The sequence below is a fragment of the Camarhynchus parvulus genome, chromosome 29, assembly GCF_901933205.1.
Source record: "Camarhynchus parvulus chromosome 29, STF_HiC, whole genome shotgun sequence".
Lineage (NCBI taxonomy): Eukaryota > Metazoa > Chordata > Aves > Passeriformes > Thraupidae > Camarhynchus > Camarhynchus parvulus.
This window is the reverse complement of record NC_044599.1, coordinates 159,815-184,719: the sequence shown is the minus strand read 5'-3', so window position 1 is coordinate 184,719 and position 24,905 is coordinate 159,815. Positions and strand designations below refer to the sequence as shown.

Here is a 24,905-nt window from a genome sequence, read left to right as displayed (position 1 = left end):
CTGTGAGAACAAATCACTTATTCCTGGGAGCAGCAGCTCTGACAAAGAGCTCGTTATCGGCATCGCGGATATCCCAGCATCAGCACCGCGGCACGCATGGGGCTGGGGGGGAGCAGGATTTATCCAGCCCTCAAAAACCTGCCTGAGTTCGCAGGATTTTCTGTCAACTTCTCTCCTAAAACCCGGCCAAGCTGTCACTCGGCGGTTTGAAAGCCCGGTCCGGAGGAGGAGGGGGCTCGGTCCCTTCGCCGCGCTGGTTCCGCGGGCTGCAGGAGGCGCGGCGGCTTTGGGACGCCCGGATAATCGGGGTACCAAAGCTCCCCCGCTCGCCCCCGGCCCCAAATCCGCCCCTTTTCTCCCGAGGATGCTTTGTGGGCTGCGGGGGCCGCTCCGCCCCTCTGCGGCAGCCGCGGCGCCCGTGCGGCTCCGGCTGCGGGAGCGCTGGCGATACTGGGAGCGCTGGGGATACTGGGGATACTGGGGTACTGGGGATACCGGGGATACTGGGGGCGCTGGGGATACTGGGGTACTGGGGATACCGGGGATACTGGGGGCGCTGGGGATACTGGGGATACTGGGAGCACTGGGGATACTGGGGATATGGGGATGCTGGGGATACTGGGAGCGCTGGGGATACTGGGGGTACTGGGGATACTGGGAACACTGGGAATACTGGGGATACTGGGGGTACTGGGGGCGCTGGGGATACTGGGGATAGTGGGAGCGCTGGGAGCACTGGGGATACTGGGAATGCAGGGGGCGCTGGGGATACTGGGGGTACTGGGGATATGGGGATACTGGGGGTACTGGGAGCACTGGGGATACTGGGAGCGCTGGGGATACTGGGAGCGCTGGGGATACTGGGAATGCTGGGAATACTGGGAACACTGGGAGCAGTGGGAATACCGGGAGCGCTGGGAACACTGGGAATACCGGGAGCACTGGGAGCACTGGAGCGCGGGCAGACAGGACACAGCGTGTCCTGAGCACCAGGGGCAGAGCTGTCGGCAGCAGGGTGAAAAAGCACCTTGAGTTCCTGTATTTCTAGAGAAATACGTGGGGTTTTCACCCGGGTGTTTTTTACTTTTGGGGGTTTTTTCGTTGCTGACGTTTTCGCCCTCAGTTTCTGGTGCTGTGTGTGAGAGCCTTTCTTGGGGCCGGGTTTGGGGTCAGTAAAGGGGGTTTGGGGTCCATAAAGGGGGTTTGGGGTCAGTAAGGGGGGTTTAGAGTTGGCAAAGAGGGTTCGGGGTCCATAAAGGGGGTTTGGGGTCGGTAAAGGGGTTTCAGGGTTGGTTAAGGGGGTTTGGGATGCACAAAGGGGGTTTGGGATGCACAAAGGGGGTTTAGGATCCACAAAGGGGGTTTAGGATGCACAGAGGGGGTTTAGGATGCACAGAGGGGGTTTAGGATGCACAAAGGGGGTTTAGGATCCACAAAGGGGGTTTAGGATGCACAGAGGGGGTTTAGGATGCACAAAGGGGGTTTAGGATCCACAAAGGGGGTTTAGGATGCACAGAGGGGGCTGAAGTGCCGGCAGGAGCGGGGTGGGCGCTCGGGGCTGGCTCCGCGTCCTCCCGCACAAAGGGCTGGGGAAGGAGGGGCTCAGCGGAGGAACAAAAGCCACATGTGGCGTTGTTGCTGAGGCCCGGAGCCCGGGCCAGGCTCCCGCAGTCCCGGGCCGAGCGGGGCCGGCGCTGCCCCGGCTCCGGGCTGCGTTTGGCTCTCGGTGCGCGGCACAAAAGCCAAACTCGGGCTGGGAGGGGCTGCGCGCGGCTCGGGCTCATCCCGCCCCTCGATCCTGCCCGGATCTCCGAGCCCCAGCGCCACTTTAACACCTGCCAAAGCACCGCGGCTGCCCGCGCTCGGCCCAGCTGCTCTGCTCAAGCGATTTATTTTTTTTTTTAATTTTTATATGCCGGATTAAAACAATGGAAGCATTAAAGTCCTAAAATTCCCGCAGGGAATAGAGATGCAGACAATAAAGATTTGTGCGAGAGGAGCTGGGCTGGGCTGGGGGGGGTTTGCAGCAGCGCACAAGGAGCTGCGAGGCGGGGGGAGCCGCGGAGGGTTTGGGGTTTGGGGTGTTTGTCCTGGGGGTGTCTGCGAGGGTTTGGGGTTTGGGGTGTTTATCCTGGGGGTGTCTGCGAGGGTTTGGGGTTTGGGGTGTTTATCCTGGCGGTGTCTGCGAGGGTTTGGGGTGTTTGTCCTGGCTGTGTTTGCAAGGAGTTGGCGGGGGGGGTTTTGTCCCGGACGCGCGGCCACCCGGTCCCGTTTGCAGAAGGGGCAGAGTGGCTCGACCCCTCGGTCGGAGAAGGACGCGGGCGGGAGCAGGGAAGCGCCGCGGGCCCGTGACGCTCCCCGCCAGGGTGCGGAGCGTCCCCCGCCCGTGGGCAGAGGGTGGGGGCAGATCAGAATGACCCTCCGCCGATTCGAATGAGCCCTTCCGGTGCCCGCAGTGAGGGAAGCCCCGGCCGCAGCCCGGGGTTCAGCCTGAGGGTTCCCGGTGCCCTGCGGTGCGGTCGGGAATGCCCTCCTCCAGGCCGTGAGCCATCCGGTGCCCTGCAGGCCGGATGAAGGCCTCCCGTGCCCTGCGGCCAGGCAGAAGAGCCCCCGGCCTGCAGGCCGGGGCGAATGAGCCCTTCCGGTGCCCTGCAGGCCCGGGACAGGAATGAGCCTCCCGGTGCCGCAGGCCGGATTCAGGAATGAGCCTTCCCGGGCCCTGCAGTCCGGGGTCAGCCTGACCATTCCCGGTGCCCTGCAGTGCCAGGAATTCAGGAATGAGCCATTCCCGGTGCCCTGCAGTGCCGGGATTCGGGAATGAGCCATTCCCGGTGCCCTGCAGAGCCAGGAATTCAGGAATGAGCCTTTCCCAGTGCCCTGCAGTGCCCGGGATTGAGCCCTTCCGTCCCGGGGCGAGCCGGTGCCTGCGGCCGGGATTCGGGAATGAGCCATTCCCGGTGCCCTGCAGTGCCGGGATTCGGGAATGAGCCATTCCTGGTGCCCTGCAGAGCCCGGGGTTCAGCTCTGAGCCCTTCCCGGTGCCCTGCAGAGCCCGGGGTTCAGCTCTGAGCCATTCCCGGTGCCCTGCAGTGCCCGGGGCTCGGCCCTGGGCTCTCCCTGCCCTGCATCACCCCTGCAGTTCCTCCTGCCCCGCTCCCTGCCCAGCCTGGCTGTGTGAGCTCCCATCTGCAGCGCTCCAGAGCAGAATTCCAATGCTCCCTGCGGGGTTTTGCTGCCTGCAGCCCAAACGGGGGCAGGAGGAGCGGCTCAGACTCCTCGAGGATGGGTTCAGGTGACCTTGGCTTTGTGTTTCCACATCACTGCACCAGCAGCACCTCGCCGTGGATGCGGGGGAAGCTGCTGGAAAGGCTTTCAGGGCTGTGTCTGCTCAGGGGCGGCAGCTGGGAGGGTTCGGGGCGGCCAGGACGTGATTTGGGAGCCAAGTGCAGCCGGGAGGCTCGGGCTTTGCGGGAATGGCGTCGGGATCGGGTCAGTGTTTGCTCCCCGAGCCCGATCCTGTCTGGGCTCAACCTCCCGGTGCGAGTCCCCGACGGGAAAACGGAGAAAGGCAAGGAAAACCTGGCCCCGCCTGGAAACACACTGCGGGCGGTTCTGGGGGAGGAAAGAGGGACCCGGGAGCCGCAGGATGGAGCCGGGCACGGGAGCGTGCCGGGAGAAGCCGTAAATCTGCGGGGAGAAGAGGTCACTGAGAGCCTCGTGGGGCGGGAGCGGCAGCTCGGCCGTAATGCGCCCATAAATCCCCGCTCCGATAGAACAGGTGGCTCTTCCGAGAGGGGGTTTGCTGCTGCTGCTGCTGCTGCTGCTGCTCTCCTTTTGTAAAAGCTTTAATTACCGCAGTGCTGGCGGCTCCGGCACGCAGGAGCCGGGAATGCGGCGGGACGGAGGGAAGGGAGCTGCAGGGTGGCCAGAATCCCCAGGAAAAGGCACAACAATGAGTTTTATACAGGAATGGAGGCACAAAAATGAGGTTTTATACAGGAATGGAGGCACAAAAATGAGTTTTATACAGGAATGGAGGCACAAAAATGAGTTCTATACAGGAATGGAGGCACAAAAATGAGTTTTATACAGGAATGGAGGCACAAAAATGAGTTTTTATACAGGAATTGAGGCACAAAAGTGATTTTTTTATACAGGAGGTCCCTCAGGAGTTCCCTCTCCCCGTTTTTGGGTTGTTTTTAACCCAGGCACCCCTGGATCTGCGGGGTCCCCGCAGCTTTTCCCTCCATGGCGCCGTTACCGGGGACAAACCCCAAAGCTCTGAGTGACTCCAATTCTCTTTGTGTTTGACCTGCTGCCCTTCCCAGGCAGCTGCTGCTGCTGCTGCAGCTTCCCCAGGAGATAAATCCACACAAAAACCCCTTTTCCAGGCGATAAAGCCATCAGCAGAGGCTGCACTCCGTGAATGGGCGGGCGCATTCCCAGTATTGCTCTGAATTGAAGGAAATCACCATTGCAGGGCCTTAAAAAGCTGAGTGGGGCCGGGGCATCCTCCGGGTGCTTGGGGCGAGTGCCAAGGTCAAGGCTGAGTCACTGGAGCCAGTTTGGGTTGGGGGTTGTTTGGGTTAGGGGCTCTTTTGGGGTCCTGGAGCCAGTTTGGGTTGTTTTAGGATCATGGCATTTGGGTTAGGGTTTGTTTGGGGTAGGGTTTGTTTCAGGGTTGTGGAACCCACACTTGGGTTAGGGGTTGTTTGGGTTAGGGTGTGTTTTAGGGCCATGGCATTTGGGTTAGGGTTTGTTTTGGGTTAGGGTTAGGGTTTTGGGTTTGGGGCTTGTTGTTAGGGGTTTGTTTTGGGGCCATGGCATTTGGGTTAGGGTTTGTTTTGGGGTCGTGGGGCTGACATTTGGGTTAGGGTTTGTTTTAGGGCCATGGCGTTTGGGTTAGGGTTTGTTTTGGGGTCATGGGGCTGACATTTGGGTTAGGGTTTGTTTTGGGGCCATGGCATTTGGGTTAGGGTTTGTTTTGGGGTCGTGGGGCTGACATTTGGGTTAGGGTTTGTTTTGGGGCCATGGCGTTTGGGTTAGGGTGTGTTTTAGGGTTCTGGAACTGACATTTGGGTTAGGGTTTGTTTGGGTTTGGGTTTGTTTTAGGGCCATGGCATTTGGTTTAGGGGTTCTTTTGGGGTCGTGGAGCTGACATTTGGGTTAGGGTTTGTTTTGGGGTCGTGGGGCTGACATTTGGGTTAGGGTTTGTTTTGGGGTCGTGGAGCCGACGTTCGGGGAAGGGGCCGTGACTGCATTTGGGGAAGGGGCCGTAGCTGCCTTTGTTACCCGGCTCGTTCTGTGCGCAGCCCCGGGCCCGCCGGGGATCCGCGGCTCGCTCAAGGTCACCGGAGCCTCCGTCCCCGCCCGCCGGGGATTCGCGGCTCGCCCGGGGTCACCGGAGCCGGCGCCGTGATTCACACCGAGCGCGCTCCCGGGGGACGCGGGGCCGGCTCCAGCCCGGTGAGCGCCGCGGGGCCGCTCCCCTCGCCTCCCGGGCAGCCGTAATTAACACCCGGCTGTTAATCTGCTAATGGCCGCGCTCGGGTGGACGGGAAAGCGCCATCTCAGAGCGCTCCGCGGGGCCCGGGCATCGCGGCGTGCCCGCGGGCTTTGGGGGGACAAAACCCATCCCGCGGGGTTTGGGGGACAAAAAACCCCATCCCACGGGGTTTGGGGGGATAAAAACCCATCCCACGGGGTTTGGGGGGACAAAAACCCATCCCGCGGGGTTTGGGGGGATAAAAAACCCATCCCGCGGGGTTTGGGGGGATAAAAACCCCATCCTGTGGGGTTTGGGGGGACAAAACCCCATCCCGTGGGGTTTGGGGATGTGCTCCGTGGGGCCAGCTGTGCCCAGCTGTGCCCAGGTGTGCAAAGCACGGCGCTGCTCCTGCCCAGGTGCCCCACAACCCAGCTCGTCCGTCTGCTCCTTCCCAAGGCCCAGGGCTCGGCAGCTTCCCTGGGTTTGCTGGTGAGGGATCCCTCGGGATCGCCCCGTGCCGGCTCCGCTCGGCTCTGCCCGGGGGCATCGCACGAAATTCAAGGGGAAGATGAAAATGGAGAAGGGCGCGGAATGCGGAGCTGGTGGAGGATTTTGCCCCGGACGTCCTTGGCTCCTCACGTACGGAGCCAGATGCTTCCTCCCCCTGCCCGAACACCTGCATCCAGGAGGGGGCTGCGCCGGAGAAGCCCTTTGGGATGAGCGAAGCCATAGAAATGTAAATTAAATTATTTACCTACTCCCGGTTAAACGCTCTGCCCTTCTGGCCAAGGAGGATCGCGGTGGGATGGCGTGGGCTCCAGAACCCGCTTGGCTCTTTGTGTAAAATTGCGGGGAACTTTGGGGAGTAACCTACCGAAAAAAAATTATCTGAGCAAACAAGGGGAAAAGGGAAAAAATATCTCAGTTGTGGTGCTTTGCACAATGCTCCGTGCGGCTGCTGGGCCGGGGATTCCTCACCCAGCGCTGCCCAGAGCTTGATTATTATTGTTATTCCTCCTTTTTTTTTTTTTTTTTTCCCACACAAGGAAGGACCCGGAATCAATCACGGGGCAGGAGGGAGCAGCGTTTTAAAGGGAAAGGCAGAGACACAGCAGCGTCCCTGGAGCCGCCCGAGCCAAAATCGCCATTTCAGGGTTTAAATCTCGCTGCACTTTTAGCTGAGGGCAGCTGCAGGGCAGGAATGGCTCCGAATGCACCCCGGGCTCCTTCCCTCCGGTGGAACGGGGCTCAGGGACTGCCGTGCTCCTTCCCTCCGGTGGAACGGGGCTCGGGCATTGCCGCGCTCCTTCCCTCCGGTGGAACGGGGCTCGGGCATTGCCGCGCTCCTTCCCTCCGGTGGAACGGGGCTGGGGGACTGCCGCGCTCCCCCGGCCCTTCGGCCGTGAATCACCGCGGGCCGGGGCACTTGGGGCACATTAGCGAATTGATTAATTAATCCGCGCGGCCGGGGAGGAGGGAATTACCGGGCGCTGCTCACCCGGGACAGCCGCCCGGGGTCCCCGTGCCCCTCCCCGGCCCCGCCGCGCCTGCCGAGCAGGGAATGGGAACGAGCTGGGAACGTCTCTGCAAACCCAGAGCCCGAGGGTGGCGGCGTTTAGAGGCGGTGACTTTGAGCGCAGCTCGTGCTCGCCCTGCATCGTTTCCCTCCCGCACCGCAGTGCAGCCTCCCGCTGCTCCCTCGTGTGCCCTCCGCGCTCAGCTGTGGCAGGCCACTGTCCCCGCGGGCACGGTGGCTCCAGCCCTGTCACCAGGGTGGCCCCAGCCCTGTGACCACGGTGGCTCCAATGCTGTCACCAGGGTTGCTCCAGTGCTGTCACCAGGGTGGCTCCAGTGTTGTCACCAGGGTGGCCCCAGCGCTGTCACCAGGGTGGCTCCAGTGTTGTCACCAGGGTGGCCCCCGCGCTGTCACCATGGCAGCCCCAGCCCCGTGGCCAGGGTGGCTCCAGTGCCGAGTGGCGCTCGGAGCAGGGCTCAGCCTGCCCGCGGTGCTGACAGCTCGGTCATTCATCCCGTTCATTCCGCCCTGAGCGGCCCCGCAGCCCCCCCGGCCCTCCCGAGCCGGTACCGTCGGTGCCGCGCAGCCCGGCCCGGGGTTGCCCCGGGATTTCCGGCCCGGTTCCGTCGGTGCCGGGCTCGGAGCGGGCCCGGCGAGGTCGAACCCTGCCCAGGCTCCGCCATCCTCCGGCGCTCGCCCGACCCCCCCGCAGAACGCCCGGCTCTCCAAAAGCAGGGGAGCCCCCGAGCAGCCAAGCGAGCCCGCGTTGCTCGTGTCGCGCTCGTTACAGCGGCAGAAATCCCGTCCCGCCCGCCCGGGGCTGTGGCGGCAGCTGGCAGCATTGTGTGCGCGCTGCAGACGGCTCAGAACGGCTCGGAACGGCTCGGAACGAGCGCGTCCATCCCGGAGCTGTCACTGCCCGGGGGCACCGCGGGTTCCTCCGGCCCGGCCCGGCCCGGCCCGGCCCGGCCCGGCTCGGCTCCGTGCATTTTCCGTGGGGAAAACGCCGAGTTCGGGGCTGCAGGAACAGCTCCAGGCCGGGAAAGCCCGAGGGCCGGCTGGCAGCTCACGCCGCCGCCGCTGTCCCTCGCCCCAAAGACTTTACAGCCAACATCTTCTTTTTAATTCCGACACCCGCAAAATAGCAGCTGAAATAACCCTGCTGCATGTCAGCTGCTGATGGAAGGAGATTAAATATTAAAGCCGGTGCTGTGGCTTTAACTCATTCCATTTTTTTCCCTACTCTGCCCCCCCTGCTCTCCCCCTCTGCTTCCCCTCTCTGTGTAAAATGACATGATTTAGAACCCAAGTGCCAGACTCAGCCTCTGGGTTTCGACGTTTGGAAATGTGTGCAGAAAGATATATTGTGTCTGTGAGCATTTCTGCGCAGGGAAAGGAGAGAGCTCCCGAGCTGTGAGCCCACATAAAGATGTTAAATAGAGCTGTAACGCGCGCCCGACGCACCCAAAGTGCCGGGAAAAAAAAAAAAAAAGATTAGGGGAAAAAAAAAAATCCGGCAATGAAGGAAAATGAAAGATTAAAATAAACCTGGCGTTGGCGAGGCCGGGCTGGGGCTGGTGGGGGAGACACGGCCCTGCTCTGCGCCTCCCGCTCTTCCCTCCCTGACCTGAAAATCACATTTATTTAGCGCAAAACGGAGCGGGAGAATTGGGAATTTTCTTCTTTCTCAGTTTCCCCCACCCCCGTCTCAGGTGCTCAGATTTCCGACGCCGCCCGCCTGCTCAGTATTCAGATATTCATCCCAGCCCCGCACAAAAGCCGGGATTATTTCCCTCCGTTCACCCCATCCCAGCAGGGTCCCACCGCGGGCGGCCGAATTCCATAAACCCGGCGATTTTGGGGCCAAACCCACGGAGAAGCGCGGGTGTCCCTTCCCCTGCAGGGCCCCTGGGCCGCCGAGCCGGGCGATTCCCGAATTCCCGAATTCCCGAATTCCCTCGCTCCTGCTCCTTTGTTCTGAGCGTTTGGGGTCGCAGGGATCTGCGACAGCTCCTTGGACAAAAAAGGTTTGTGGGAGGCTGGAGCAGAGCAGCGGGGAGGAAAAACTGCCCAGATCAGGCAGATTCTGGCCGAGCTGCCGAGGACCTTTATTTGGGGTTTATTTAGGGTTTATTTAGGGTTTGGTTACGGAGCGGAGCTGGGGGACACGGGGTTCAGTCTGTGCCTGGCAAAAACCTCTTGGCTCTTCTCCCGCCAGCTCCGATTTCCCTAAATCTGAGCCCAGATCACGGGCGGCCAGCTGAGCACCTGGTGAGCTCCGAAGGACGCTGGCTCTGTGTGACCCCCATGTCCTTGAGCCCGGGCAACAGGGGCTGGGGTGGCTGCGCCCAGGTCTGGGTGTCCCCCAGGTTTGGGTGTCACCAGATTTGGGTGTGCCCTGGTCTGGGTGTGCCCAGGTCTGGGTGTGCCCAGGTTTGGGTGTGCCCTGGTCTGGGTGTGCCCAGGTCTGGGTGTGCCCAGGTTTGGGTGTCCCCAGGTTTGGGTGTGCCCTGGTCTGGGTGTGCCCAGGTCTGGGTGTGCCCAGGTCTGGGTGTCCCCTGCCACCGAGGGGAGGGATTGTCCCCTTCCACCAAAGGGCTTGTCCCCTGCCATCGAGGGATTGTCCCCTGCCATCGAGGGATTGTCCCCTTCCACTGAGGGATGGTCCCCAGCCATCGAGGGATGGTGCCCCCCGTGCTCAGCTCAGAAATCGGGTTTATTTGCCCCAAGAGCAGAGCCATAAATGAAGGCTGGACAGGCCCCCGGTGGGTGTGACACGGGAGCAGCCCCACAGGAGCGGGTGGCTCTGGGTGGGATTGGGCCGGGATGCCTGAGAGGGAGGGAAGGAAGGGGAAAGGGCAGGAATGCGCTGCTGCTGCGCTGCTGCTGCGCTGCTGCTGCTGCTGCAGCGTTTGGGCGCCCGGAGCGCTGCAGAGCCCGGCCCGTTTGTCGCAGTCTATTAGGAGAGACGCAATCCATCGTGCGCTTTATGGGGCTGTGCTTTAACCCCGTCCGTGCCTCGCTGCCCCTCTGCTCAGCCTCCCTGCCCCTTTGTCTGCCTCTGCTGGCCCCAGAGCCCTCCAGGGGGTTTCACCCCCCAGGGACGGGGTCCATCCTGCAGCTCTCCCCGGCGTTTGGGGTTTGGGTGGGCGCAGATGCTCCCCCCGCCTCGCTCCATGACAGCTCGGGAGCTGGATCTGCAGGCTCGGCCGGCTCTGCCTCGCCCCACGCAGGAAAGGTTGCCCAAATTGCACCAAATTCCCCTCTGCCTCAGGCAGCAGTGGAGTGGGGATTTGGGGATTCAGAATTTCCGTGCGCCTAACCCCAACCCTTACCCTGCTCCCACAGCCCTGTCCCCTTCTCTGTCCTTGTCTCACATCCCTGCTCCCACAGCCTGTCACCTTGTCCCACAGCCTGTCACCTTCTGTCCCCTTGTCCCATAGCCCTGTCCCCTTCTGTCCCCTTGTCCCACACTCTGTCCCCTGTTCCCACAGCCCTGTCCCCTTCTGTCCCCTTCTGTCCCCTTGTCCCACACTCTGTCCCCTGTTCCCACAGCCCTGTCCCCTTCTGTCCCCTTGTCCCACAGCCCTGTCCCCTTCTCTGTCCTTGTCCCACATCCCTGCTCCCACAGCCTGTCACCTTGTCCCACAGCCTGTCACCTTCTGTCCCCTTGTCCCATAGCCCTGTCCCCTTCTGTCCCCTTGTCCCACACTCTGTCCCCTGTTCCCACAGCCCTGTCCCCTTCTGTTCCCTTGTCCCATACCCTGTCCCCTTCTGTCCCCTTCTGTTCCCTTGTCCCACACTCTGTCCCCTGTTCCCACAGCCCTGTCCCCTTCTGTCCCCTTGTCCCATACCCTGTCCCCTTGTCCCACAGCCCTGTCCCCTTCTCTGTCCTTGTCCCACATCCCTGCTCCCACAGCCCCTGTCCCCTCTGTCCCCTTGTCCCCCCAGATCCCCCCTCCATCAGCCCTGTCCCCTCTGTCCCCTTGTCCCCCCCAGATCCCCCCTCCATCAGCCCCGTCCCCTCTCCCCCCGCAGGACGGGCTGTAAAGCCCCGCGCGCGTTTATTCCCCATTTTGTGAGCGCTTTCATTGCAGAGGTTCACAAACGAGGACCACCTGGCGGTCCATAAACACAAGCACGAGCTGACGCTGAAGTTCGGCCCCGCTCGCACCGACTCCGTCATCATCGCAGGTACGAGCCCGGCCAGGCACCAGCTGCACTGCAAACCCCGCAAACCCTCCCGTGATCTGCATTTAATCAGGCCGAGAGCAAAGCCAGAGGCTTCCAAGCTTTTTTTTTTTTTTTTTATGGTAGTATCAGGTTTTGTGGGGTTTGGGGTGGGGTTTTTTTTTTTTTTTTAAGCTCTCGCCCTTTTTTATTAGAGGCTGGAGGATTTATGGCCAGAAGGGCTTTCACGTCTCTGCGTGTGCTTTGAGGGCGATGAGCCAGCCCTGACAGAGCAGCTTCCCCTCTCAGCCCAGGTGTCAGTTTCCCCGAGCTTTTGGGAAGCTGCAGTTCATAAATTAAAGCCCAGGAGCTCTGCAGAGCCCCAGGCAGGAGCTCCCGCGGCCCCTGTAAAATGGGGAACCCCAAACCCCAGAGATCGCAGAGCAGAGAGACCCCCAGAGCCCCCCTGTCCCTCTGCGTCCCTGCTGGGTGACCCGCGGGGACACCCTGGAGGGGTTTTAGGGAAAACAGAACAAAACAGAACAAACCAGAACAGAACTGCTGCAGCATCCTGGCACCTCCTTCCCGCTCCTCTCCAGCCCAGAGAACCCCCAGGGAATGGAGTTCAGCGGGGCTCGGAAGGGTTTGGGCGAGTTGTGGCTGTGGGCAGAATTCATTCCCAGCGGGAATTGCACGATTTCTCTCGCTGCCAAGCATGAAACACTGCAGGAGCACAAGGAACAAGGTCACCCCTGAGCTCAGGGGGCTGCTCTGGGGTGAAACACAAAAAAACCCCAAAAATCAATTTATGCATGGTCAGATCAGGACCAGCTAAACCCCCCAAAATCAATTTATCCACGGCCAGTCCAGGACCAGCTAAACCCCCCCAAAAATCAATTTGTCCAGGACCAGCTAAACCCTCCAAACCAGCGTGTCTGGCACAGACAGGGGGTGTGAGGGCTGTAAAACCCTGCTGCCTGTGAGCAGTGAGCTCTGGGCCTGTTATTGCCTGAAATTCCATTTATCCCACGTTTTTCTGAGCCACCATTTTGTCTCTGGGATTTTTCTTTACCATTTTATCTCTGGAATTTTTTTTTTTGGGACCATTTTTTCTCTGGGATTTTTTTGGCACCATTTTCTCTGTGGGATTTTTTTGGGACCATTTTATCTCTGGGATTTTTGGGACCATTTTATCTCTGGGATTTTTTTGGCACCATTTTATCTCTGGGATTTTTTTGACCATTTTGTCTCTGGGATTTTTTGGGACCATTTTCTCTCTGAGATTTTTGGGGGCCATTTTTTCCCCTGGGATTTTTGGGGCCATTTTCTCTCTGGGATTTTTGGGGCCATTTTTTCCCTGGGATTTTTTTGGCACCATTTTTTCTCTGGGATTTTTTTGACCATTTTTCTCTGGGATTTTTGGGACCATTTTCTCTCTGGGATTTTTGGGACCATTTTTTCCCCTGGGATTTTTGGGACCATTTTCTCTCTGGCATTTGTTGCTCCCTCCCTGCCTCCCGAGCTGTGTGGCAGGAGCAGGACCCGGCCCAGGTGGATCATGAAGATTTTTATGGGCGCTTGTGGGGCGAGGGGAACAGGACAGGGCTGTGAATGGGGGGACAGGACAGGGCTGTGAATGGGGGACAGGGCTGTGAATGGGGGGGACAGGACTGGGATATGAATGGGGGGGGAATGGTCCCGTAGGGAGGGTTGGGCACAGCGGGGGCTGTGAGGCGGGACACTTGGGGGAGCTGGGGATATCCAGGGAAAGTGGGGGGACCCAGGAATCACTTTGGGGGCTGGCCAGGAGAGGAAGAAGGAATCACTTTGGGGGAGCTGCACAGGGGAATGATCCCAGAATGGGTTGAGCTGGCACAGGGAGGAGAAGGAATACTTTGGGGTTCAGAGCTGGAGGGGGAATGATCCCAGGAATCACTTTGGGGTTCAGAGCTGGCACAGGGAGAGGAATGATCCCAGGAATCCCTTTGGGGTTCAGAGCTGGCACGGGGAGAGGAATGATCCCAGGGAATCACTTTGGGGTTCAGAGCTGGCACGGGGAGAGGAATGATCCCAGGGAATCGCTTTGGGGTTCAGAGCTGGCACGGGGAGAGGAATGATCCCAGGAATCACTTTGGGGTTCAGAGCTGGCACAGGGAGAGGAATGATCCCAGGAATCCCTTTGGGGTTCAGAGCTGGCACGGGGAGAGGAATGATCCCAGGAATCACTTTGGGGTTCAGAGCAAAGAAATCCCAGGAATCACTTTGGGGTTCAGAGCTGGCACAGGAGAGGAATGATCCCAGGAATCACTTTGGGGTTCAGAGCTGGCACAGGGAGAGGAATGATCCCAGGAATCACTTTGGGGTTCAGAGCTGGCACAGGGAGAGGAATGATCCCAGGAATCACTTTGGGGTTCAGAGCTGGCACAGGGGAGAGGAATGATCCCAGGAATCACTTTGGGGTTCGGAGCTGGCACGGGGAGGGCAGAGGCTCTGCCCAGCCCTGGGGCGGCTCTCCCCTCTCCTCACTCGCCGTGTTGATGATTTCAGGGAGATCCCACTCCCGATTTTCCCTCCGTGTCCAGCCGACCCCCGGGGTGGGAGGGACGGGGATCCCACAGCCAGGAATTGACAGGAATCCTCTCCCTCGGTGATTATTCCCTTAAACACAGAGAAACAAAACCAGCACAAAACGATTGTCCCGGTTCCAGAGTGTCACTGGCTGTCCCCAGGGTGACACCCACGGTCCCCGGGGCTCCCACTGAAGGGCTGGGACGGTAAAATGGGGTTTTTTTTGCTCTCCCTGACCAATTCTCGGTGTTCCAACCCGACCCAGATCAGACCCCGACCCCGACGCGGTTCCTGAAGAACTGTGAGGAGGTGGGACTGTTCAACGAGCTGGCCAGCTCCTTCGAGCACGAGTTCAAGAAAGCTGCCGAGGATGATGAGAAAAAGGCAAGAGGCTGCGGCTGCCCTGGGAGGGACTGGGGCCGCTCCTGCGGGAGGCACGGGCCCTGGGCGAGGATCTGCTGCCCTGTGGGCTCTTGTTTTTGGACCTCGGGTGCTTTGGCCGCTTTTCCCGCCGACCCTGGCCTGCCGAGAGCAGATCTAGTGGTTTATTGTTCCTTTGGCTTTGCACTCCGGAAAAAGCGGGGGAAATAGAGAGCGGCAGTACCCAAAATACCTGACAGGGAAGGAGCTGCAGGAGCCGGGGTGGGAGCAGAACCCTCTGGGGGCCGGGATCCGGCGGGATCGAGCCTTGGAGGGGCCGGCGCGGGCTGGGGGCGCCGGGGCGTTCATCGCAGCGCGCCTGGAGCCGCTTTCGCTAACAAAGAGCTCTGCGCTCCGCCAGCGCCATCGATCCAGGCTGCCCCCGCAGCCCGGCGAGCGCCGGGGGCTGAAGGACAAGGGGATCTCATCAGAAAGCAGCTAATTAAGGACATTTGCAGCCCCCGCCCTCCCCGCTCGCCGGGCGGGAGCAGCAGCAGATGCGTGCCGGGCGCTCAGCCTGGCACATACATTTACTAAATTGATCTATGGCCGTGCATACGCTCGCAGTCAGCGGCGCTGCTCGGAAATAAACTGCGGGAGCCGAGCCGCGTAAATCTTCCCGAGATGGGGAACGGAGGAATTCAGAATTAAAACTGAAACCTGCCTTCCCAGCCGCTCCCCCCCTCGCCAATAACAGGCTCTTTAAACCGAAATTGATCTCTCTCATTGGTATGCGGCTGCGGCAAAGGCTCCTGCCCTTTGTTCTGGTGCGGGGAAGGGAGGCAGGAACGGCCGGGAATGGGGGGCAGGAACAGGCAGGGATGGGGGGCAGGAGCAGGCAGGGATGGGGGGCAGGAACAGGCAGGGATGGGGGGCAGGAACGGTCCGAGATGGGGGGCAGGAACAGGCGGGGATGGGGGGGCAGGAACAGGCAGGGATGGGGGCAGGAGCAGGCAGGGATGGGGGGCAGGAACAGGCAGGGATGGGGGGCAGGAACAGCCCGAGATGGGGGGCAGGAACGGCCGGGGATGTGGGGCAGGAGCAGGCCGAGATGTGGGGGCAGGAACAGGCGGGGATGGGGGGCAGGAGCAGGCAGGGATGGGGGGCAGGAACAGGCGGGGATGGGGGGCAGGAACAGCCCAAGATGTGGGGCAGGAACAGCCCGAGATGGGGGGCAGGAACAGGCAGGGATGCGGGGCAGGAACGCGGGTGGGGGGGCGGAACAGGCAGGGATGGGGGGCAGGAACGGCCCGAGATGGGGGCAGGAACAGGCGGGGATGGGCAGGAACAGGCAGGGATGGGGGGCAGGAACAGCCCGAGATGGGGGGCAGGAACAGGCGGGGATGGGGGGCAGGAACAGCCCGGAGATGGGGGGCAGGAACAGGCGGGGATGGGGGGCAGGAACAGGCGGGGATGGGGGGCAGGAACAGGCGGGGATGGGGGCAGGAGCAGGCAGGGATGGGGGGCAGGAACAGGCGGGGATGGGGGGCAGGAACAGCCCGAGATGGGGGGCAGGAACAGCCCGAGATGGGGGCAGGAACAGGCGGGGATGGGGGGCAGGAACAGGCGGGGGGATGGGGGGGCAGGAGCAGGCGGGGATGGGGGGCAGGAGCAGGCGAGGATGGGGGGCAGGAGCAGGCAGGGATGGGGGGCAGGAACAGGCGGGGATGGGGGGCAGGAACAGCCCGAGATGGGGGGCAGGAACAGGCAGGGATGGGGGGCAGGAGCAGGCAGGGATGGGGGGCAGGAGCAGGCGAGGATGGGGGGCAGGAACAGGCGGGGATGGGGGGCAGGAACAGGCGGGGATGGGGGGCAGGAACGGCCGGGGATGGGGGGCAGGAACAGCCCGAGATGCGGGGCAGGAACAGGCGGGGATGGGGGGCAGGAACAGCCCGAGATGGGGGGCAGGAACAGGCAGGGATGGGGGGCAGGAACAGCCCGAGAGGGGGGGCAGGAACAGGCGGGGATGGGGGGCAGGAACAGGCGGGGATGGGGGGCAGGAGCAGGCGGGGATGGGGGGCAGGAGCAGGCAGGGATGGGGGGCAGGAACAGGCGGGGATGGGGGGCAGGAACAGCCCGAGATGCGGGGCAGGAACAGCCCGAGATGGGGGGCAGGAACAGCCCGAGATGGGGGCAGGAACGGCCGGGGATGTTCACCCGCAGCACCCACAGCAGCCCCGGGGAGCCCACCCAGCCCCGCGGCCCCGGGCTGTGCTGCCGGGACACGGATCGGCCTGAACAGTCCTGAGAAACGATTCTGAAATATTCCTCCTGCTATTCCCCGCACGGGCAGCTCGGGTTTTGGGGAGGGGATTGTCCCTGCTCACAGCCCTGTCCAGCCGAGGCCAGCTGGTCACTCCCCGGCCGGGCCGAGCTCCCAGCATCCAGTTTTGTGTTCGTCCTCCCCTTTGCGAGGGTGGTCTCGCTCCAGCGCCGTTAATTACAACCGTCCCGGGGCGCTGCGAAGTGAGCTTAATCCCGGCCCGTGAGCCCCAGCCGCGGCTCTGAAAGGGCAGGAAAATGGTGATTGCTGCACCTAATCCCGGCTGAGCTCTAAGCGAAAATGGTGATTGCCCCCAGCCGGCCGTGCTCTGAAAGGGCAGGAAAATGGTGATTGCTGCACCTACAGCCGGGCTGTGCTCTGAAAGGGCAGGAAAATGGTGATTGCTGCACCTACAGCCGGGCTGAGCTCTAAAAGGGCAGGAAAATGGGTATAAGGGCAGGTAATTTGGTTATTGCTGCACCTACAGCCGGGCTGAGCTCTAACAGGGCAGCAAAATGGGTATAAGGGCAGGAAAATGGTGATTGCTGCACCTACAGCCGGGCTGTGCTCTGAAAGGGCAGGAAAATGGGTATAAGGGCAGGAAAATGGGTATAAGGGCAGGTAATTTGGTTATTGCTGCACCTACCGCGGGCAGAGCCGCCCGGGGGAGCCGCCCAGGGGGCTGGAGCTGTGTCCTTTGGGAAATACCCCAAACCGAGGGGCTGGAGCTCTAAAATACCCCAAAATGAGGGGCTGGAGCTCTAAAATACCCCAAAATGAGGGGCTGGAGCTGCGCCCCCCTCAAAATACCCCAAAATGAGGGGCTGGGTGGAGCAGAGATGGATGGATGGAGCAGGGATGGAGGGATGGATGGATGGATGGGTGGATGGATGGATGGATGGATGGATGGATGGATGGATGGATGGATGGATGGATGGATGGATGGATGGATGGGATGGATGGATGGATGGATGGATGGATGGATGGATGGATGGAGGGATGGACAGACGGACAGGGAGCAGGGAGGGACGGACGGACGGACAGGGAGCAGGGAGGCATGCAGAGCAGGCTGGACAAGCAGCTGCCAGGGCTGCTTTGGGGACAGTTTGCCCTGCCCGGGCAGGAGGAGGGCGCAGGTGATTTGGCAGCTCTGGAGCAGCATCCCTGCCCTGCCACGGCCTCCCTGCGGGTGTGGGAGCCCTCAGCTCGGCTGTCCCCTGGCCTGGCTGTCCCCTGCACGTCCCTGGCTGGTTCCACTGGGCCACGTGGCGCTGCTGGATCCCGGGGCGGTGGCAAGGGGCCAACTCCAGGCATATGGTTGGGTTTTATTTTAATGGGGCGCTCATAGATATTTAATAACTTGCATGGCTCTTTGTTTGCTTTTGATAATCGGGTAATAAAATAATTCAGGCTGATTTATACAATGTTTTACAGCTCTTCTGTGAATGGAAGTGCCTCGTGTAACTCGCAGGCAGTTGGCTGGGGTACCTGTTCTGCTCGGCAGGGCCCTTTGCACGCCAGGAATGCCAATAACGCCCTGTGCGTCCCTGCGAGCCCCGGGGTCTGCGCTGCTCGGTGTTCCCGGGCCCGCAGCTCCTTTGGGCCCGGCTGGAGCAGCCCCGGGCTCTGCCCCGGGCTCCCACATGCTGCTCCGGTGCAAATTAACAATAATGATAATGATAATAGTGATAATAATAAGTGATAATAATGATAATAAATTGGCAAGGGCTGGGGGCCTGAGCCTCTGACTCAGGGAGCAGCGAGCGTTTCACAGACACTGTGAGACGGGGGTTCCTTCCAGGGTGTCTGTCCTTCCAGAGCTGTCTGTCCTTCCAGAGCTGTCTGTCCTTCCAGGGTGTCTGTCCCTCCAGAGCTGTCTGTCCTTCCAGGGTGTCTGTCCTTCCAGGGTGTCTGTCCCTCCAGAGCTGTCTGTCCTTCCAGGGTGTCTGTCCTTCCAGACCTGTCTGTCCCTCCCAAGCTGTCTGTCCCTCCAGACCTGTCCGTCCCAGAGCTGTCCCTCCTGGCTGTCTGTCCGTCCCGGCTGACTGTCCGTCCCTCCCCACAGGGCTCGGGGGCCCTGGACATGTCGCTGCCCTCCCCGCCGGAGGTCAGGATCAAGGAGGAGGAGCCGCTGGAGGTGGACTCGTCCCCGCCCGAGAGCCCCGCGGCGCGGCCGCGCTCGCCGCAGCGCCGGCACCGGGACAAGGTGGGGACCCGCCTGGGCTCCGCGGGGCCTCAGCTGGGCTTTCCTGGGCCCTGATCTGGGCTTTCCTGGGGCCTGATCTGGGCTTTCCTGGGCCCTGATCTGGGCTTTTCGAGACCTGAGTTGGGTCTCTGAAGGGACACAGGGGCTGGAGATTCACCCCTTCCTAAAGCACCGCAAATGGAGGGGCTGGAGCTCCGAAACTGTCCTGGATGGAGGGGCTGGAGCTTCAGCTCCCTCCCAAACACCCCAAATGGAGGGGCTGGAGCTTCAGCTCTGTGTCAGACACCCCGAGCTGAGGGGCGGGAGCCAATCCCCCTCCCCACGTGGGCCATGTGCTCCCCTGCGTTTCCGTGGTGGGGTTCTGGAGGCTGCGGGTCGAGCGGCCCCGGCGGCGCTGAGGAGCCGCAGCCCCCGCGTGTGCTGTGCCCGCAGGACGGCGCCCCCAAGGCCGTGATCCTGTCCGCGCCCACGCCCACCATCGTGCGGCCGGGCTCGCTGCCGCTGCACCTGGGCTACGACGCCCTGCACGCCGCGGCCACGCTGCCCTCGCCCACCTCGGTCATCACCCAGGCGCCGCCCGCCCACCGACAGCTGGGGTGAGTGCCCGGGGCGACACAGACAGACACACAGACAGACAGACAGACAGACAGCTGGGGTGAGTGCACGGGGCGACGGACACACAGACACACACAGACAGACAGACAGACAGCTGGGGGTGAGTGGGCACGGACACACAGACAGACACACAGACAGACAGACAGCTGGGGTGAGTGCGGGGCGACGGACACACAGACACACAGACAGACAGACAGACAGCTGGGGTGAGTGCGTGGGGCGACACAGACAGACACACAGACAGACAGACAGACAGCTGGGGTGAGTATGCGGGCGCGGAACACACAGAAACAGACAGACAGACAGACAGACAGACAGCTGGGGTGCGGGGCGGCGGACAGACAGACAGACAGACAGACAGACAGACAGCTGGGGTGAGTGCGCGGGGCGACGGACACACAGACACACAGACAGACAGACAGACAGCTGGGGTGAGTGCGCGGCGGGCACACGGACACACAGACACACAGACAGACAGACAGACAGCTGGGGTGAGTGCGGGGGTGCCGGACAACAGACAGACAGACAGACACACAGGGGGGGGGGGGGCGACACACAGACACACACAGACAGACAGACAGCTGGGGTGAGTGCGCGGGGCGATGGACACACAGACAGGACACACAGACAGACACACAGACAGACAGCTGGGGTGAGTGCGGGCACGGAGAGCTGCAGGGGCAGGAATTCCATCCGGGAGTTCCCTGGGAGCCAGGGGGAGCTGCCAGAGCGGGGCTGGCACGGCTGGCACTGCCATGGCCCGGGCAGTGGTGCAGAGCTGCTGTTGTGTTCTGCAGCTCTCCCAGGGCAGTGGTGCAGTGGTGCAGTTTTTGCAGAGCTGCTGTTGTGTTTTGCAGGTCTCCCAGCTCCTCCCTCCCTCTCGTCGTGCAGCTCGCCAACGGCCAGACCATGCCCGTGCTGCCCGGGCCGCCCGTGCAGATGCCGTCAGTCATTTCGGTGAGAGAACCTTCCAGAGCCTGCGCTGTGCTCGGTGCTGGCGACTCCGGCACAGCCGCCGTGGGTGCCAGCGGCGCTCGGGGGTGGCGGGAGCCGGGCGTTTGTCAGGCTTGGCGTCCCTGCTCCGTCCGGAGCTCCTGCAGAGCTGCTCCGCGTGCCAACGCCTCTGTCCTGCTCCCCGCAGCTGGCCCGGCCCGTGGCCATGGTGCCCAACATCCCTGGCATCCCCGGGCCCCCCAGCAGCAGCAGCAGCAGCAGCAGCAGCAGCAGCAGCGGGTCCCTGTCGCCCTCAGCACTCCCAGTGCACTCCGAAGCCAAACTGGTGAGTGGCAGGGACGGGTCAGGGGGTCCCCCCAGCCTCCAGCAGCGCTTCTCCCCTGCGGACCCGGGGGATTTGTCACCCCTGCCTCAGGGGCCTCCCCTCCCCCGGGGAAAAGGGATTTGTCACCGGGCACCCCTGGGTCCCTCTGCACCCCCAGATCCTGCTGCGGGCACTCGGGGACACTTGGGCTCTGCAGCCTGCCCAGCCCCTGGGGCTGCCAGCTGGGCAGGGGATTGCTGCCAGTGCCAGCAGCAGGGCTGGGCTGGGCACTGCACACTGGGCTGGACTGGACTGGGCGCTGCCATCTGGACTGGACACTGCACACTGGGCTGGACTGGACACTGCTGGTGCCGCTGTCCGGTGGGGCGGCTGCAGGGCGGCTGCAGGGCGGCAGGGGCTGCCGGGGGCCCTGGCAGCTCCTCTGATGTCCCTTTCTCTCCCTGGCAGAGGCTGAAGGCCAGCCTGGCAGCATCCTCCTCGCTGAACGGCAGCAGCCTGGCCGTGGGCTCGGCCAGCACCATGGTGACCGCGCGGCCGGAGCAGAGCCAGGGCGGCCAGCACCCCGACACCCCCTCGCCAGCCCAGCCCCAGGTGTGTGTGCTGCTGCTGCCGCTGCTGCGCGCTGCTGCTGCTGCTGCTGCTGCTGCTCCCTGGAGCTGGGCTGCGGCTCCCAGGGCTCGGCAAGGAGCACAAAACCTCCCCGCGTCCTCCCCGCACTGCAGAATGGGTTAAAACCCGTTCATTCCAGGGCTGCTCCAGCACGGAGGCGCTCCCAGCCCAGCAGGCAGGGGCTCCAGCCCTGCTCCGTGTGCCTGGCAGCCCTGGGGGTGGGAAGGAACATTTCCCCTCTCTGCTCCCCGCTCGGGCAGGCAGCCGGGCTGGCTCCTGCAGCAGCCGAGTGCCAGCAGCCTCCATCCGCCTGGCCACCTGCTCCAGCGCGGCTGGGCCTGCTCGCTTCCATCTCCATATGCTGCACTGGGGCTGGGCTGGCCCTGCTGTGGGGCTGGGCTGGCCCTGGTGTGGGGCTGGGGCTGGGCTGGCCCTGGTGTGGGGCTGGGGCTGGCCCGTGGTGTGGGGCTGGGGCTGGGCTGGCCCTGGTGTGGGGCTGGGGCTGGCCCTGCTGTGGGGCTGGGCTGGCCCTGCTGTGGGGGGCTGGAGCTGGCCCCGCTGTGGGGCTGGGCTGGCCCCTGGCTCTGTGGGGCTGGGGCTGGGCTGGCCCTGCTGTGGGGCTGGGGCTGGCCCCTGCTGTGGGGCTGGGGCTGGGCTGGCCCTGGTGTGGGGCTGGGGCTGGCCCTGGTGTGGGGCTGGGGCTGGGCTGACCCTGCTGTGGGGCTGGGGCTGGCCCCGCTGTGGGGCTGGGCTGGCCCTGCTGTGGGGCTGGGGCTGGCCCTGCTGTGGGGCTGGGGCTGGGCTGGCCCCTGGCTCTGTGGGGCTGGGGCTGGCCCTGCTGTGGGGCTGGGCTGGCCCCTGCTGTGGGGCTGGGGCTGGCCCTGCTGTGGGGCTGGGGCTGGGCTGGCCCTGCTGTGGGGCTGGGCTGGCCCCTGGCTCTGTGGGGCTGGGGCTGGGCTGGCCCCTGGCTCTGTGGGGGCTGGGGCTGCTCCACTGCCAGCCGTGGCTGCTCTCCCTTTGTTCTCCCCAATAAAACCAAGGCCCTAGAAATGCTCCCGTTCCCCATCGCCTCCCAGGGCTTGTTTGGCTGGAGGTTTTGAGGGGAAAGTGAATTTTTAAAGCAAATTGCATTCTTAAAACCCGGGATTTGCTGCTGCCCTGAGCAGCGGCCGTGCCTGGCGGTGGCAGCGGGACCGAGCTCCGCTCCGCTCTGCCTGTCCCAGAGCCACTGCTGAGCCTGTCCCCTGTCCCCATCCCTGTCTCCTGTCCCCATCCCTGTCCCCTGGTCCCTGTCCCTGTCCCCTGTCCCCATCCCTGTCCCCTGTCCCCATCCCTGTCCCCTGGTCCCTGTCCCTGTCCCCAGGTGTCCCCAGGTGTCCCCGGCCCATACCCATCTCTCCGTGTCCATGTCCCCAGCCCATCTCTCCATGTCCCCCCAGGTGTCCCCAGGTGTCCCCAGGTGTCCCCAGGTGTCCCCAGCCCATCTCTCCGTGTCCCCCCAGGTGTCCCCAGGTGTCCCCAGCCCATCTCTCCCTGTCCGCGTCCCCAGGTGTCCCCAGGTGTCCCCAGGTGTCCCCAGGTGTCCCCGGCCCATTTCCTCCCCAGGTGTCCCCAGGTGTCCCCAGGTGTCCCCAGGTGTCCCCGGCCCATACCCATCTCTCCGCGTCCATGTCCCCAGCCCATCTCTCCGTGTCCCCAGGTGTCCCCAGCCCATCTCTCCGTGTCCCCAGGTGTCCCCAGGTGTCCCCAGCCCATCTCTCCCCATTCCCAGGTGTCCCCAGCCCATCTTGTCCCCAGTGTCCTGTCCCCATCCTCCCAGTGTCCCCAGGTGTCTCCAGCATTCGTGTCCCCAGGTGTCCCCAGGTGTCCCAGCCCATCTCCGTGTCCCCCCAGGTGTCCCCCAGGTGTCCCCAGCCCATCTCCCCGTGTCCCCCAGGTGTCCCCAGGTGTCCCCAGCCACTCCCCCCCCCCAGGTGTCCCCAGGTGTCCCCAGCCCATCTCTCCCGTGTCCCCCCAGGTGTCCCCAGCCCATCTCTCCGTGTCCCCCCAGGTGTCCCCGGCCCAGCCCACGCCCAGCCCTCGGCGGCCGCCGGCGGCGCGGCTGACGAGGACCCGGACGAGCGGCGGCAGCGCTTCCTGGAGCGGAACCGCGCGGCCGCCTCGCGCTGCCGCCAGAAGCGCAAGCTCTGGGTGTCCTCGCTGGAGAAGAAAGCCGAGGAGCTGACGAGCCAGAACATCCAGCTGAGCGTGAGTGCGGCACGGCCCTGCCATGGCCCTGCCATGGGGCTGGCACACGGCCCTTTTGGGGAAGCTCTGAGCGCTTTTAGGAAGCTCTGAGGAGTTTTTGGGAAGCTCTGAGGGGTTTTTGGGAAGCTCTGAGGAGTTTTTGGAACACTCTGAGGAGTTTTGGGAAGCTCTGAGAGTTTGGGGAAGCTCTGAGGCGTTTTTAAGATGCTCTGAGGGGTTTTTGGGAAGCTCTGAGGGTTTTTGGGAAGCTCTGAGGGTTTTTGGGAAGCTCTGAGGGTTTTTAAGATGCTCTGAGGGTTTTTAAGATGCTCTGAGGGTTTTTAGGAAGCTCTGAGGGTTTTTAGGAAGCTCTGAGGGTTTTTGGGAAGCTCTGAGGGTTTTTGGGAGGCTCTGAGGGTTTTTGGGAGGCTCTGAGGAGTGACTCAGGTGTGTGTGTCCCCTCAGAACGAGGTGACGCTGCTCAGGAACGAGGTGGCTCAGCTGAAGCAGCTGCTGCTGGCGCACAAGGACTGTCCCGTCACGGCCCTGCAGAAGAAGACCCAGGGCTACCTGGGTGAGTGGCGGCCGGGCCGGGCCGGGAGGGAGGGGACCGTCACCCCTGTCCCCCTGTCCCCCCTGTCACCCCCTGTCCCCCCTGTCCCCCCTGTCCCCCCTGTCCCCCCTGTCACCCCCTGTCACCCCTGTCCCCCCTGTCCCCCCTGTCCCCCCTGTCCCCCCTGTCCCCCCGTCACCCCCCCGTCCCCCCTGTCCCCCCTGTCCCCCCTGTCCCCCCTGTCACCCCCTGTCCCGCGGGGTCCCTGCAGGGCAGGGCTGGCACAGCACAGGACCCAGCAGGGAGTGCAGAGTGCCCGCGCTGGGCCCAGGACGCCCCGAAATCCCCTCAGAGCCCCCAGAGCGTTCCTGCCACTCCTGCTGCTGACGGGGATCCCCCAGATTGTCACCCTGTGACCTTGGGGTGGCACCTGCTGCCATGAGGGCAGGGCCAGCGCAGGGTGCGTGTCCCTGTGCCCCCAGGTGTGTGTCCCTGTGCCCCCCATGTCCCTGTGCCCCCCATGTCCCTGTCCCTGTGCCCCCCATGTCCCTGTGCCCCCAGGTGTGTGTCCCTGTGCCCCCCATGTCCCTGTGCCCCCCATGTCCCTGTCCCTGTGCCCCCCATGTCCCTGTCCCTGTGCCCCCAGGTGTGTGTCCCTGTGCCCCCAGGTGTGTGTCCCTGTGCCCCCATGTCCCTGTGCCCCCCAGGTGTGTGTCCCTGTCCCTGTGCCCCCAGGTGTGTGTCCCTGTGCCCCCCAGGTGTGTGTCCCTGTGCCCCCCATGTCCCTGTGCCCCCCAGGTGTGTGTCCCTGTCCCTGTGCCCCCAGGTGTGTGTCCCTGTGCCCCCAGGTGTGTGTCCCTGTCCCTGTGCCCCCCAGGTGTGTGTCCCTGTGCCCCCAGGTGTGTGTCCCTGTGCCCGCAGGTGTGTGTCCCTGTCCCTGTGCCCCCAGGGCAGGGTCCCTGTGCCCCCCAGGTGTGTGTCCCTGTGCCCCC

General features: G+C 63.0%; 1 protein-coding gene across 1 annotated transcript in view; it reads left to right on the top strand.

Moving 5' to 3' along the window:
* LOC115914656 (cyclic AMP-dependent transcription factor ATF-7-like) overlaps positions 1 to 24,905 on the top strand; it is a 45,020-nt gene that overhangs the window by 17,565 nt on the left and 2,550 nt on the right. The window contains exons 3-11 of the mRNA XM_030967288.1: positions 11,102 to 11,198; positions 14,008 to 14,126; positions 18,491 to 18,631; positions 19,064 to 19,227; positions 20,104 to 20,203; positions 20,388 to 20,525; positions 20,973 to 21,120; positions 23,200 to 23,381; positions 23,826 to 23,934. Coding sequence (XP_030823148.1) covers positions 11,102 to 11,198; positions 14,008 to 14,126; positions 18,491 to 18,631; positions 19,064 to 19,227; positions 20,104 to 20,203; positions 20,388 to 20,525; positions 20,973 to 21,120; positions 23,200 to 23,381; positions 23,826 to 23,934 — 1,198 coding nt within the window. The remainder of the gene's footprint in view (positions 1 to 11,101; positions 11,199 to 14,007; positions 14,127 to 18,490; positions 18,632 to 19,063; positions 19,228 to 20,103; positions 20,204 to 20,387; positions 20,526 to 20,972; positions 21,121 to 23,199; positions 23,382 to 23,825; positions 23,935 to 24,905) is intronic.